A 14,697-nucleotide genomic window follows, 5' to 3' on the forward strand; every position below is an offset into this window, starting at 1 on the left:
TTTTGTCAACAACATTTATCAGCGGTACTGGTCGCAGTCGACCAAGACTTCCCTCAGGCCCGCATTTGGCACGGGATGAATAACACTCGAATAGGGTCACGGAGGATAAATGGTATAACGAGCATTGCAATAAAGTGGAAACTTTTTCAATTCACGTTCTGGCAACGATCTCATATAGATACCGTCGGCATAATGAAACGCTGGGCCACCATGAAACTATGTCCAAGTGAAAAATGGACCAGGGGAAAATACATCCCTCAATGAGTACGAGTATTAGTCTTGTGAACTGTACTTCTAGTGTAAATTTATTCGATAGCGAAACGTGACGTACGCCAAGCGGGACGTTTTGGAAACTCAAAATCCCATACAAAATGAGACTTAACGCAAACGCGTACGTCACGTTTAACTATCGAATAAATTTACACTCGGGGTTTTGTTCTGTGAATGTGAATGCTTTATTATTTACGAAAGCGGGGCTTATTCGTATATAATTAAAATTACCGCCGACATTTCGAGGACTGCGTGTTCCCCGTGGTTTTCGAGACCAACATCTTCACTTGGTCTTGTTTATCAATCAAATTGAACGTTAACACTAGAAATGTCACTCGGTTGACACACAACACTTACGATATTCGTTTTCGTTTACATTTACTAATGACTGGATTCCATGTGGATGGGATCCTAAAACCATTGTACAGATTTTCGATGTGAATTTATTTTCATATCTTTGAGGCTTGCAGTTACAATAGAAACTGGAAGTATTTTGCGGTGATTCTTTCTTGCTAGAATTTAGAAAGCGTTAATACATTCTGATATAAGTAGCTAATTAAAAAGAAGGCTCCAGAATCAAATTTTACGTAGTCTTGCAAATGTCTCTGAAATGCCTGTTAAAACAGTTTTTTTTCTAATATCTCTAAGACTTGGTTATTTGTAGGCTCATAACTGTTAACTTAGCGTTTAACACTAATTAGCTACTAAGACCTGTAAGCGCGGAGAAGACGACATATTTATTTGTTCATAGCCATTGGTGTTCACGCTGCAAAATAATTAGTGCACCGGTAGAAAACAAGCCAAGACGGTTTAAGTACTTATCTTTATATTTCATATTTCCTATTCATTTATTCATAAAATTACATGTCATAGGTGTATTAATAAGTATGTCGGTTAAATCACAATTCATTAAAATAATTATCATCAAAAAAAGAGTAAATAAAAACAATAAATAACATGTAATAAATAATCAATATAATTTATATAGTCAAAAATAAAACATTACATTAAAATTAAATTAAATTATTATTATTATATTCCGACATGTCGTAAAATGCATTTGTAGTCAGTCATTTTTTTAGTTAAGCAAAGAATGTCTGATCATTATCAATATTTTTAATGTGGTCGGGTAGATAGAATACCTGGCCCCGCAATGAATACTGTTTTCATTGAATATTGTTTTGTTATATTGAGGTATTCAACAATAAATAGGCACGTTAATTAGGTAAACATTTTTATTGCTAACTATGTAGTTATTATCAACACTAATTTCCCCCAGATACAGATGAAACTGATGTTTGTAGGTTACAGTCAGCATCAAAAGTAGCGAATCAAATAACGTTTCATAAGTATCTACCATTCTGTAACAGCTTAACAAAAAGTGAAGTCTTTAACATAGAATAACTAAGACTGTAAAAGATATACTTTTGAGCGCGAATTTTAGAAATGTATCTGTATTTGGAAAAGTTATCCGGAATATCAGATACTTTTGGCGCGTTGTTTCATCCGCTACTTTTGATGCTGACTGTACGTCTATATTAGGTTAGGTTAGATACAATAGGGATCGGATATGTCAGTATCAAAAATGATGTTTTTGTTTGGAGAAACGTATTTGACGTATTTTAAAGTTCGAATCAGGCCTTTAGATTAGATTAGATTTATTTATTTCTTAAAGAAAAAGACAGTATTTTACACAAAAGGATAAAACAAAGGCTTTTACTAAAAGATCGTCAACTTAACATTAAAACAGAAATAAAAAATATAATAATATAACATTAATAAATAAAACAACGTCGCGACAAAAAAGAAATGTCAATGTATACATAGCTAGGACCAACCTAGGTATTGTCGAAATGTCAAAAATAATAAAAAACAAATGCTGAGTTATAAATAACTTTATCCGATAAGTAATATAATGAAAAAAAGAATGAAAATATATTATATGTCAACGATCTTAATTGCTAAAAATATGAATACAATGTCAATTCATATTATCGAATTATTTACTACTCGTACTTAGGAAATCGAAACTTGGCCGTTCATTTTACTCCTTAATAAGCAAACACGTTTAATTAATATTCCACGCACCACAAACACTTAAAACCTCAAACATTCTCGAATCTAGAGTCATAATCATAATCACTACCACAAAGACACCTTGTGACAATAAAAACAAAACGCGGAAGACAATTCTGATTTAGCAATTTCTTACAGTTTCAACCTTGTTTCGATACGACCTTGACGATTGCTCAAGATGATTCGTACATCCGAAATATTATGGAAGTTACGTGACATCGAAAGTTAGCGGGCATTTTATAATAGTTCCTATATCGATAACTCAATTTTTTCTCTTCTATACCAGTAATCGTTTTTTTATGTATTATCATGAAACAAAATAATAACTTCTCTTCTTTTTTATTACAAAAGGATTTTAAAATTTCATTCATCATCATTTTGTGCAAACTTTACCATCGGCCCCGAAATAATATTTCCAAATAATATACAGTTACAAACAAATTTCTTTCTTATTTAATTTATCGATATGGGACCTCCTTAACTGTCATTCAATTTTACCCCTAAAATCCAATGTCTGGTCATTATCTACGCATTTCGCTAGCATGCACTTATTTTTGCGCGTGAGATACATTATTTCTTTCGTGACAAAAAAATAAAAAAACTGTTAAGTCAGAATCGGCCTCACGATAACGAATCCGCGTGTATTTAGGTGAGTTTTAGCACACATTGGCTATTTGCCAATATAATAATTAGTCAGTCACTCATCGTTCATTATCGATTCAGTTTTCGCGGGCCTTCGGTTCGGTCGCGTTGTCGGGCAGTGATGGCCGAGCGCGCGTAGTTCGGGAGGCTTCGGGCACCTTCGGGCGAGTTCGGTTCGTGCCGCAAAATGGCGTCGGAGAAGGAGAAGATGGCGGCCGCGGAGGCCAAGTCGCCGTCCAACAGGAGCAACTGTTCGCCGGGAAAGAAAGGTAAAATATACATATTGTTTTATGAGGTGTCTTCAGAAAAGCGGGCTTAACTTGTTGTACTCGTATGTGTTTTTATCTTTGCCCTAGAAAAGTTCCCTTATCCTCCAGGATGCTACCAAATCATCTACAATGAATTAATTATAAAACAATCTATACACTTTAGTGATATTTGACCAATCACGTATGATGACACAGGCGCAAAACTGAACAAAAGACAGCAACAAGTATTCGATCAAACAGGCCTAGTGTTCAAGTTATCCAAGTCGTGGCGTGGACAGAGCGTAATGGAAGTGGATGGGGTAAAAGGGAGAAAAAGAGACTGTCTGCCTGTGACCACGAGCGTAGCAGGCCATATAATAAACGTAAGTTTACGCGATTAAGTCCCGTATTCGTTTTAAGTTTTAAGTTATGAACGAAGATCGTGTTGGTTTAAATCAATATATTGAGAAAAAGAGAGACAATTACTCTCGTTGAAATAGTTTCATATACCTATCTAGAGTCTGTCTAACTAAACTAACTGTATACATAGGTACTTTGAAGTGATAAAAGAGTGAAGTGCCGCTTTATGTTTTACATTGTCAATGGGAAATATTTGCAAAATTAGCTTGGTCTTTCTATGAATGAATCTTGCCCATAATTACTTATTCCCTGCGCCCATTTCTGGTTTTAAATATTCCCAATTTGCTTCACCCACAACAAAGAAGTTCGGATCCGTTCTCACGAGCCTGTCTCAATATGTCAGGTTCCGGACATCGAGGTTAACACGGGTATAATATGCTTGAAACATTTTCGGTTATCTTTTCATTTATTTAAAACTTCCTAATTGGCCTTTTGGGATATCGGGACTTTTCTCAAGATTCTCTAAAAGGTTTAAAATTACTGAAATGTATAATTGTAGGTGTCTTAGAAATAAATGAAAAGTGCAAATTAATTTAGTACATATGGTGGCGCATCGTTACTGGTGAATTTCCAATATGACTGGAACTCTGGTAGCCGTTTAATCCGTTAAAGCTGTGTCATGCTCTTACGGTAGATTTCGCTAGGCGCATATATGTTAGCTTTGTGGTCTCATTTAAATATAAATAAATAAATAAATAAATATTATAGGACATTATTACACAAATTGACTAAATCCCACAGTAAACACAATAAGGCTTGTGTTGAGGGTACTTAGACAACGATATATATAATATATAAATATTAATAAATACTTAAATACATAGAAAACACCCATGACTCAGGAACAAATATCCATGCTCATCAGGGGAGAGCGCTACCTCTGAGCAGTCGTGTTATTGTTTGCTCCATAGAAATAAATGGAAAAAACATGTAAAAAGTGCGTATACCACCAAGACTAATATGGATTTCAGTGAAATGTGTAATATTAATTATATTCTGTGCAAAAACTAGTCCAAAAAGTGCGAAAATTAACAAAAAACAGTGCAAACAAAAAGACAAACGACGTTGTGCCATTCAAATTTCACGCACACATATAAACAATTCGCAATTCGTGTTAAGTGTAATAACCAATCAACGCCGTCACATTCACGAAACCACTCCCACAAATACACGCATCAACAGTACGCCAAATTCGTCCCCTACGTCACACAGTAACTTGGCGCAGAGAGAAACTTGTCGTTTAAAATCTCTACACTGCATCGGCCGTGAGTTCAAATCCTGCGAGAGACGCTTTTTTTTTTTTTTTTAGTTTTTTTTTATTCTTTTTTATATTGACTATTTTATTTATGAACGATAAGGACAACTTTTTATTATTATTCTTAATTGACAAAAAAACATTAAGACTAAAAGTGCTTGTGTTGTGAATTCAATTTATGCCGATTGGAAACATGTCGCCGAATAGTATTACAAAAGAAACCTGTTCAAAATGCTCTATTTTGATTACTAAGGAGGATCTTACGATAAAATGTAGTAAATGCAAATGTTTGTACCATTTAGGGTGTACTGCTGTCTCACAAAAAAGATTTAATTTAATGACAAAAAAAAATAAAGAATCATGGAAATGTAGTACTTGTTGCCGTGCACCGCCGACACACCCCGCCGCAACATCAACCTCCAAACAAAAATCGAGAGCCGAAAAACTTGAAGAAAAAGTCAGAGCGAATATTGAAAGTGCGGCTCTAGAAGCTGCTAAAAATAACATAAAGCAACTTACCCCTTGTACCTTAGGGAAATCGACTTCATCTTTAGGTGACAATTCCATAAATTCTACCATAAATTCGACCATAAGTGATGGCAATGTTAGTGTGCAAAGTCTTCCAACCCTTACAGGGGACGGCCAACTCGCCGAATTAAAAGATAAAATTAAAACTCTCAGTACACAACTCAGCAGTGCTCATGAAGAGATTAATCAATTACATTCTGAAGTTACACAACTAACGAGGGTAAATGCGGATCTGACAAGGCAAGTACAAGTTTTTAAGCAATTACTTGGAGAAAGCACTCCCACTCTAACACGCAAGGTAACCCCAAAACAATGGGAAAAAAATAGAACGAGCCGTATTCTCACTCGAGCAGTCCAAATGGATAACTCCTTAAATACAAGTAAAGAAATCACACCTACAAAGTCAAACACAGTTGATAACTCCTTAAATACAAGTAAAGAAATTATACCTACAAACTCAAACATAGTTGAAACACCTGTGCAATCAAGATCCGCTAGTCCGGAGCCAGAACAAGATAGAAATGATACGTGTTGTCTATCTTTACCACCAAAAGAAAACACGAATGAGACTATTTTCGTATTTGGCGGAAAACAATGTGTCGGTATCGCCTCGAAACTTTTACATACGCGACAAGACAATGAATTGTGTACTAGATCCTACAAAATCTCTTCAACTATTCAACCTGGAGCGACCACAGAAAGTATTGTCACTAAAATTAAGCAATGCGAGTTTTCCGACGGTGATAAAGTTATACTTTCATTTGGAGAACACGACGAAAATCCAGTAGACCTTGTTACTAACTTAAACATAGCATTAAAACACCTACATAATTGTTATATTTATATTATTAGTATAAGATACAATCCATATGTGCATGCTGATCTGTTGAATTACATGTTACACCATGTCTGTTTAAAGGAGAGTAATTGTACATACGTAAATATTGCTAACCATAGGTATAAAAATAAAACACAGTGCTTAACTTATATATGTAAAAAAATCAACGCAATTATAGACCAAATGGACTATAAAGAAGCCTACTACAATTTTGTAAATCCGGTGGGTACACCAATTCCGTACTCAATCCCAAGCTCTACACCACATACAGACAAGAGAGTGAAAAAAGGAACGATCCCTTATTATTTCAGTAACCAAGTAAAGAAAACAAACTTTACAGGAACCGATACCCAGTCCTTTCGTGCCTGATTATGAATCTATACCTATTAATATATTTCACCAGAATATTGCAGGAATAATGGGTAAGAGAGACATTTTTGAAGTGGCAATTGATGATCTACATAAAGTCTTAGGTCATGTCGAAATCATATGTCTGTGTGAAACTTTTATCAAGTCAGGGTCTATAGCAAACCTTAATATCAGTAATTATAAGGTAGCTACCTCATATTGCAGACAAAATCAGAAGAGAGGGGGCACATGTATACTTATTAGGCAAGGTTTAGAATATAAAGTTCTTGAGAAAGTTTTAAATTTGAATTTGAATGCTGTGGTGTTGAGTTACTTCAGTATAATTTAATTATAGTATGTATATATAGAACACCCACGTCAAACGTAAACATATTTTTTTCTTTATTAAATCAGTTATTAACATTAATAACTAAAAATAGCAAAAAACGTGTGGTACTCTGCGGAGACTGGGATATTAATATATTAAAAGACAATAAAATAAAAAAGGAATTAACATCAATCCTATCAAACTACAATATAAGAAATCATATTCTTCAACCGACCCGAAAAATGACTTGCATTGATTTGATGGCTAGTAATATCACAGATGTCAAAACGAACATCCACACCTTAACCCTTTCAGATCACGAAACTGGTCAAAGCCTAACATGTAAATTAAATTATGATGCCTCTGTAAAGAAAAAACCCGTATTTTGGCATGAATTTAAAAGGGACTTTAGCCAAAATAACTTACATAAATTCCATGAATGTATTGCTGCATTATCATTTAGTGACGTATTAAACGAAACTGATACTAATTCGGCATTCGATAAATTTAATGACTTATTTTTGTTATTCTACAATCTTTGCTTTCCTAACATTAAAGTGAAAAGAGTTACCAAGCCTATAAAGAATAAATGGCTTACAAAGGGAGTAAAAGTCAGTTGTATGCATAAAAGAACACTGTACAGAAAAGCATCTCGAACAACGCACAGCAAATGCTCCTTAACACAGTATAAAAATTATACAAAAATTTTAAAAAAGTGTCTTCATAAAGCGCGACAAATCTCAAATAGTCGGTTTATAAATAAGTCAAATAACAAATGTAAAGCGTCATGGTTAATTATAAAAGAGAATTGTAATGCAGTGCCGGTGCCTGAGGACATCTCCAAAATAGTGATTGGTACTGAAGCTTTTAATAGTCCTCAAGATATAGCTGACAAAATAAATGACTACTTCATTAATGTAACATGTCAATCACAACAACAAGTAAATCAAGCCAAACATATACCTCAGCATGAACATAGTATTTTTCTCACACCCGTAAATACTTTAGATGTGACAAAGGTAATACTAAGCTTACGTAATACAAACTCTACAGGCTACGATGACATATGCACTAAAGTCCTTAAATTATGTGCTACAAGCATTTCGACGCCCTTAAGTCACATCATAAATCTCTCATTCACACAAGGTATTTTTCCGGAACGCCTTAAATACTCAGTGGTTAAACCGTTACATAAAAAGGGAAACAAATATGAAGTTACCAATTACAGACCTATCACTCTTATACCGGTATTTTCGAAGATATTCGAAAAAGTAATGCATAACAAAATATATAGCTTCTTATTACAATATCACATATTAAAAGATGAACAGTTTGGGTTTCGCAAAAACAGTTCCACTACTAAGGCATGCTTTCACCTGGTGAAATCTGTCATAGAAAGCCTGGACAATAATACTCCTGTAGTCGCAATACTACTGGATATGACTAAAGCATTTGATTTCGTAAATCATAAAATACTCCTTAATAAATTATTTAAATATGGCATAAGAGGCGTTGCTTATGAATGGCTAAGTAGTTATCTTAGTAACAGACATCAGTGCGTGGAAATTGCAAGAGTAACCGGTAACCACAAAATAACCTATAGGTCATGTTATAAACACACCTCTACAGGAGTACCGCAAGGAAGTATACTCGGTCCACTGTTATTCTTATTATACATTAACGACCTACCCAGTGCTACAAAACATGAATGTATCCTATTCGCCGACGATACTACCTTACTCGTAAAATGTAAAGACATTGTGACCTTCAACCACGATATAAACGATGCATTAAGAGACATTATATGCTGGCTAGAAAACAATCACCTGAACATTAACTTAAAAAAAACCAAATTTATTCAATTTTTAACATGTAAGAAAAAGACCATGAATCTAAAGTTAACATATAACGATACTATAATTGAAGAAGTTGAATCAGCTAAATTCTTAGGCATAACATTAGACTATCTCTGTAATTGGAAAAGTCATATTGATGACTTGCGTATACGGCTTGATCGTTTTGTATACGTATTGTATCGACTGCGAAGTGTAGTCTCGGAAGAAGCAGCTCTTACCGCGTACCATGGTTATGTGGCATCCATATTACGATATGGGCTCATACTTTGGGGTAACTCAGTAGATGCAGATATTATATTTAAATTACAAAAGAAATGTATCCGAACTCTATGTGGAGCTGACTTTTTAGCACACTGTAAACCTTTGTTCCAATCCAAACATATACTGCCTCTTCCGTCACTCTATATTTTTGAAATGTGTATTTTTATTAAGAAACATATGTCACTTTTTGAAATTATCACAACGAACTCCAAGAGAGGGACGCATAGAAATAAGTTACTTTTACCTATAACTAAACTAGCGTTATCCAGAAAAAACGTCTACTGTATGGCTATCAAATTATTTAATATCCTTTCTGATGAATTTAAAGAATTGCACCTACATACATTTAAAAGAACATTGTTTGATCATTTAATTGAGAATTGTTACTATTCTGTAGATGAATATATTATCAATTGTAAATTATAATTCAATTTTAATATTTCACTAATGTTATAATTTATAAAAAATGTATTTGAAATTTTGTTATTTTTAGAATTGCATGAATAATTGTAGTGTGTAAGTTTAGCTTTTACATTTTGTACATAGTTAGTTTAGCTAGTTAGTAAGTAGTAATATTTGTACGCCAGTCATGGCAAACAAGAATCGTGCTGTAATTAAACATTAACACCTTGTATATATACGCTTGTTTAACGCAAATAAACGATCATTCATTCATTCACACGAACAAATGCCCTTACCAGGATTTGAACCCGGGACCATCAGCTTCGTAGGCAGGGTCACTACCCACTAGGCCAAACCGGTCGCCGAGACATTTGAAGACGTTTCTACCTAACACAATATTAATTGTATTAGGTGTCGTTTAAAAAGTTAATCTTTTTTTATTGGACACCATCTTGAATAGAAAGGAGAGATAATTACTTTAGAGAGGCATTAAAGTAATTAATTATTTATTCAGGACATCGGCCAGCCGTTTATTTGAAGATGTTGGTTCTTGATTTTAATTAAACTTGCTAGGTAAGTACTTCAAATAAGTCAAGTTATACGTTTTTAAATACCCGCGTAATAAAACAATTAAATATGTAGATTATCACTGGCATGATTCAAATACATAATTAATTTTAGAATTTAAAAAAAGTTGTAATAGAAACCGATATAACATATTTACGACGTATAAAGTAGGTAAAGGATTAGTGTTCCGGAGGTTTATAATATCTAAAAATAAAAGATACCTACTTAACATGTATATCTATCTATTGAAAAACATTACTCTAAAAATTGCATCATGAATAATTAGAAGGAAAATGCAAAAAAAAATGGTTCCTCGCGTTACTCTCATCGTGGAGTGAACCTTCCCGGAAATATTCCCAATAAGTAAATTTACATACAATATTACAATTTTCCCAGTAATGTGCCTCAAGCAACACGTATGTTACGTGTAGTCAACTTGACAGGACCTACAAACTTTTGACCTACATCGACCCCTCTCGTCACTGTTTCCCAATAACACGTAACAGCCCGAAAACGTCCTTAACCTGTCAATGAAACGTTGAAGGAAACACGGAAATACACCGAGCAAGTTGTCATTTGTGCGGCTTCCCGCGAAGGAAGCCGGCGATCGGCTTAGCCGCAACGTGATGGTACTACACACGATAACTGACTTTTCTACACCTTTATTTTAAGGGGATAAGGTATATTAGTGGTAACACAAGTGTGCTGATTAGACGATAGTGATGAAGGAGGTTCAAGGTCACAATGTCGGCCTAAATATGAAAGGGCAAGGCGGTCGAATCATGCAATGGTGTACTTACAGTCAATTAGTACTAAATATGCCTGTCAGATTGACGTGGATTTAGGCTTAAGTTGGAGAACGTTTGTGGGAGCTCATGCCATTTAAATTTAAAACTAAAGACATTTCAATGAATTTATATTATTAACATTTTACTTTTGAGCATAGGTACTTGCAGCTTGACAAACAGTTGAAATAGGTTTTTAATTTTTTACCGATGACTCTTTCAAACAGAGATTGCTTATTGATTTGCCAAACTAAGACAAAATGCTGAACAGTCAGTAATCAAGCGAAGCTTTCCCTATTACACATTTCCCTCCACCCGTAAGTTTCCACTATTTCAACGTTAATAATATTCAGCAAGTAAATAAATAACCAAAAATTCAAGGAATACATACGAACCACCGATTCAGAATTGAACGTCTTAATCAATTACGCCCACATCTTGTAACTAATAGATTTGAATCGACTTAACAGTAGGTACATGATCATGATCCCTAGTAAATACACCTCGAGTCATACCACCTTGTAACAAGTTGTGCATGGAAGAAGAAGAAACAACAAAACATATTCTCCTAGACTGCAAACAGGTAGAAGTATACAGGAACAAATACCTAGGGAATCCGTGCACACTAGGAGAGGCAATTAGCAACCTGAAAACTGCTAGGCTTCGTGGAGGAGCTGGGGTGGTTAGAGTAGCGCTACCTCGTTTCACGCAAAATAGGCACAATGGTTGTCGATTTGCGGAAAATGCCCAGAAGCACTAACTAGCACTAACTAACTAACCACCTTGTAACATTATTCGGACAAACCCGTTTTGCCGTAGAGATGGGAACCGAGATTAAACTAATATCCTTTGTGTCTCAAAGGTCTTTGTGGGGATGGAGTTTCGGCTTTTTACTTCGTCTTGCTGTGGAGTCTGTGGTCACAGTTTACAAGGCTCGGGATTGTGTTTACTGGTAATCTCTTCGGTTAATATTTTTTTAGCTTGATGACGAAGGTAGGAGGTTTTTGTCGTGGATCTTTTAGTCGATGATTGTTATTTGCGACATGCGCAAAAACTAGTCTTCTGCATGATAATAGATGCTTATTACAGTCTTATTCATCAGTTACTGATCCGTCTTAATTTTCCGATTCTGTTTCAAAATAATATCTGCCAATGGCCCGATAAGTTAGAATAGGACCCAAACCTTTTTAAAGGCGGGTTCAGACTAACGTTTTATTCGCGACTATAAGCTCGTTTTTGGAAGCGCGTGTAGGTGCGTATAGACCAAATGTAGCGCGCGTGTCAAGCGCGCAGTGCCGCAACAACCGTAAATGCGCAAAAAAAAAACACGCTATTCCTAACCGCCCTAAATGATTGGTTTCCATACTTATTTAGATGCATTGTATCTAAAAAAACACTCAAATCGCGTGCAGTTGCATACATTTAGTCATGACAATTCAGAATACGTCAGGACAAACCTTACCTTTTAGATTTTATGTACATTATTTTACAACCAAATAAATAAATGAAATGAAATAAATAAATGAAGTGTGCCTAACTGTAGTTTCAAATTATTTAAGTACATACGTTGAAAACTCAGATATTCCAAACTAGAAGCAACAAATAAACCCCTTGATAAATTGTGCCGCGTTCATGTGCAGTGAATCGGTGACAGGTGTAGTAAATCAAAATGAACAACGAAAAGCTGACGATATTCGCTATCACAGGTGCACTTCAATGGCAGAGACAGAAAAACGATCAAAATACTTGTCTTTGTCTTGTTATTTGTCTCCAAAAAAATGTGAATAAGTAGATCTTTTGTAACTTTGGTTTTTAATGTTCCCACGTAAAGTATAATATACAAATAGAAAGACTCGCAATAGTACTCAACTTTTTCAGACTCGTGGTTAGAAAAGAGACAAAAAAAGAATTTACCAAACACGGGGTTGGTTTAGCCTCCTTACATAGCAGCTGACGTATGACTCTAAGTCTGTGAAACAATCTTCAAAAGTGTTAACTGTTCGGAATATGAATTAAGTTAGGAAGAGCAGGAGCAGCTCCGGAATGAACTTTTTATAAGACTGGCTTCATCTCGCTTCATGCAGTTCTTCGAAATCTTCTTTGTACAGTTGGGGCGCGAGCTCGCCGGATATTACTGAAGTTTCATATTTTTTTCAGTTTGTTCTTACTTTGCTATTCTTTAAGGATTTGATTGAAGCCTTAAGTCCATCTAATGTAGCTTTGAACCGGCTTGAACAGAACAAAGCCAGGAGTGTCATTGTAGATGTCATATTTTCATAGAAATTTAACATTCTTGATGAAATTGCCACACTTTGTTATTGGAAATGCCCTGCAGTGTTACCTTGGTCTGACTATAAAATTGGCACATAATAAAGTGACTCTAAAATTATCCAAAGATTTAGGTAAGTATATTTAAATATTTTAATCTTAAGTAGCTATTCTATTTGTGAATATTTTTATCTTTATACAAATATCTTTTTCACTCGTTTGCTTAACAGTAAAATCATTCTACAAAATTGTACTTACAGTTATTCTTATCTTCCATAGGTGCGATAAAGTTGGAGCCCACCGCGCACCTGCTATCTAAGTAGCTAACACAAAATTCACTCCGTTACAACCTCGTACCCAATATAACGTGACCTCAAGGTCGGTTGTCTAGGAAGACAACCAACTGTAAGCAGAGTTTCTACTTGTACTGGTTAGCTGAGGGAGTCGCTAGACATTTTAAATAGCCCGACCTTCGCCCGCCTTTCAGGAAGCCACATGGGAAATCCTTTATACAGTCACCGGTAAATAATTGATAAGTTTTAGTACAGTCAAGGTCATAACTTTATGACCAAAAGGACACGAATTTGTGAGTGGTTTTACACGCCAGTATTAAATATGTGCACATATTTTTTTCATTTGTCGGTAAGGTTTTTTATCAGCGTCTCTGATCATATTCCGATGAAACTTTTTCGGTATTTATAACCTAAAAACTTAAATAAGTTCTAATCAAATCGATCTCTTATACGGAGACTAATTCTGAAAAAAAAAAGTTAAGGTTTTTATTTCGTACCACCAACCAACTACCAACCACCAACCACCAACCAACCACCAACCAACTTCCGCATTTCGCTCGTGCTTATTGGTGCGCGCGAGGTACACTACCAGCCTTATCAAAGTCGTATCATACGGTAGTACAAATCAAAACTATAACAAATTTGCATGCAACCTCGACTTTGTGTATGTTCACCACTGTTCAACCCATTTTTGTGTGTGCAATAATAAATTATTTTTTCATTTTTCATTTTCAATTGGTAAATTATAATCAGCCTCAAGGATTCCTTTAATGACCGATGCTGTTCCCTCATCAAATCCAATCCTGTTTTCTGCTTTGTGCTTTGGTCCATTCAGTCCTCTTTGTTTGGGGTGTTTAGGTGGAGGCGACGCATCGTCGGTGTTGAGATCCAGTGAAGACGCATTGGTACTGCTATGGACTCCTTTTGGACGTTACAATTTACGATCAATTTTATACATCGCTGAAGTTGTATCCTATAATACCAGTCCGCATGGAAATCAGTGAACGTAATATGTACGCGTTATGACCATGAGATTCAAGCTTTATGGTAATTTTTATCCATGCGTCGTACGCATAACATCGTAATAAAATCCTGATATAAGAGACCAACTTTGCCATTCTGAGGCTTAAGTCGTATCTCTTTATTAATATAATGTATTTGATGGCAGTTTGGGCGAGTATGATAAAAAATATTAATATAAATACATTCCACACACAAGCAGCTGTAGATAAGTAAGAAACGAATAATTCTACATATATTGCTCATCATCGACAAAGGAAGATTAAAAAGAAATAAATAAAATATCGAAATG

At 35.0% G+C, this 14,697-nt stretch overlaps 1 protein-coding gene across 3 annotated transcripts in view; it reads left to right on the top strand.

The window, feature by feature from the left end:
- LOC133519363 (solute carrier family 12 member 4) overlaps window positions 1-14,697 on the top strand; it is a 296,551-nt gene that overhangs the window by 191,890 nt on the left and 89,964 nt on the right. For 2 of the 3 annotated variants that reach the window (XM_061853406.1, XM_061853407.1), the window contains exon 2: window positions 3,070-3,257. The exons of the other annotated variant lie outside the window; for it this stretch is intronic. In XM_061853406.1, the coding sequence (XP_061709390.1) occupies window positions 3,176-3,257 (82 nt within the window). In that variant the 5' untranslated portion in view covers window positions 3,070-3,175. The remainder of the gene's footprint in view (window positions 1-3,069; window positions 3,258-14,697) is intronic. 3 annotated transcript variants of the gene reach the window in all.

The sequence above is a fragment of the Cydia pomonella genome, chromosome 6 (genome assembly GCF_033807575.1).
Source record: "Cydia pomonella isolate Wapato2018A chromosome 6, ilCydPomo1, whole genome shotgun sequence".
NCBI lineage: Eukaryota > Metazoa > Arthropoda > Insecta > Lepidoptera > Tortricidae > Cydia > Cydia pomonella.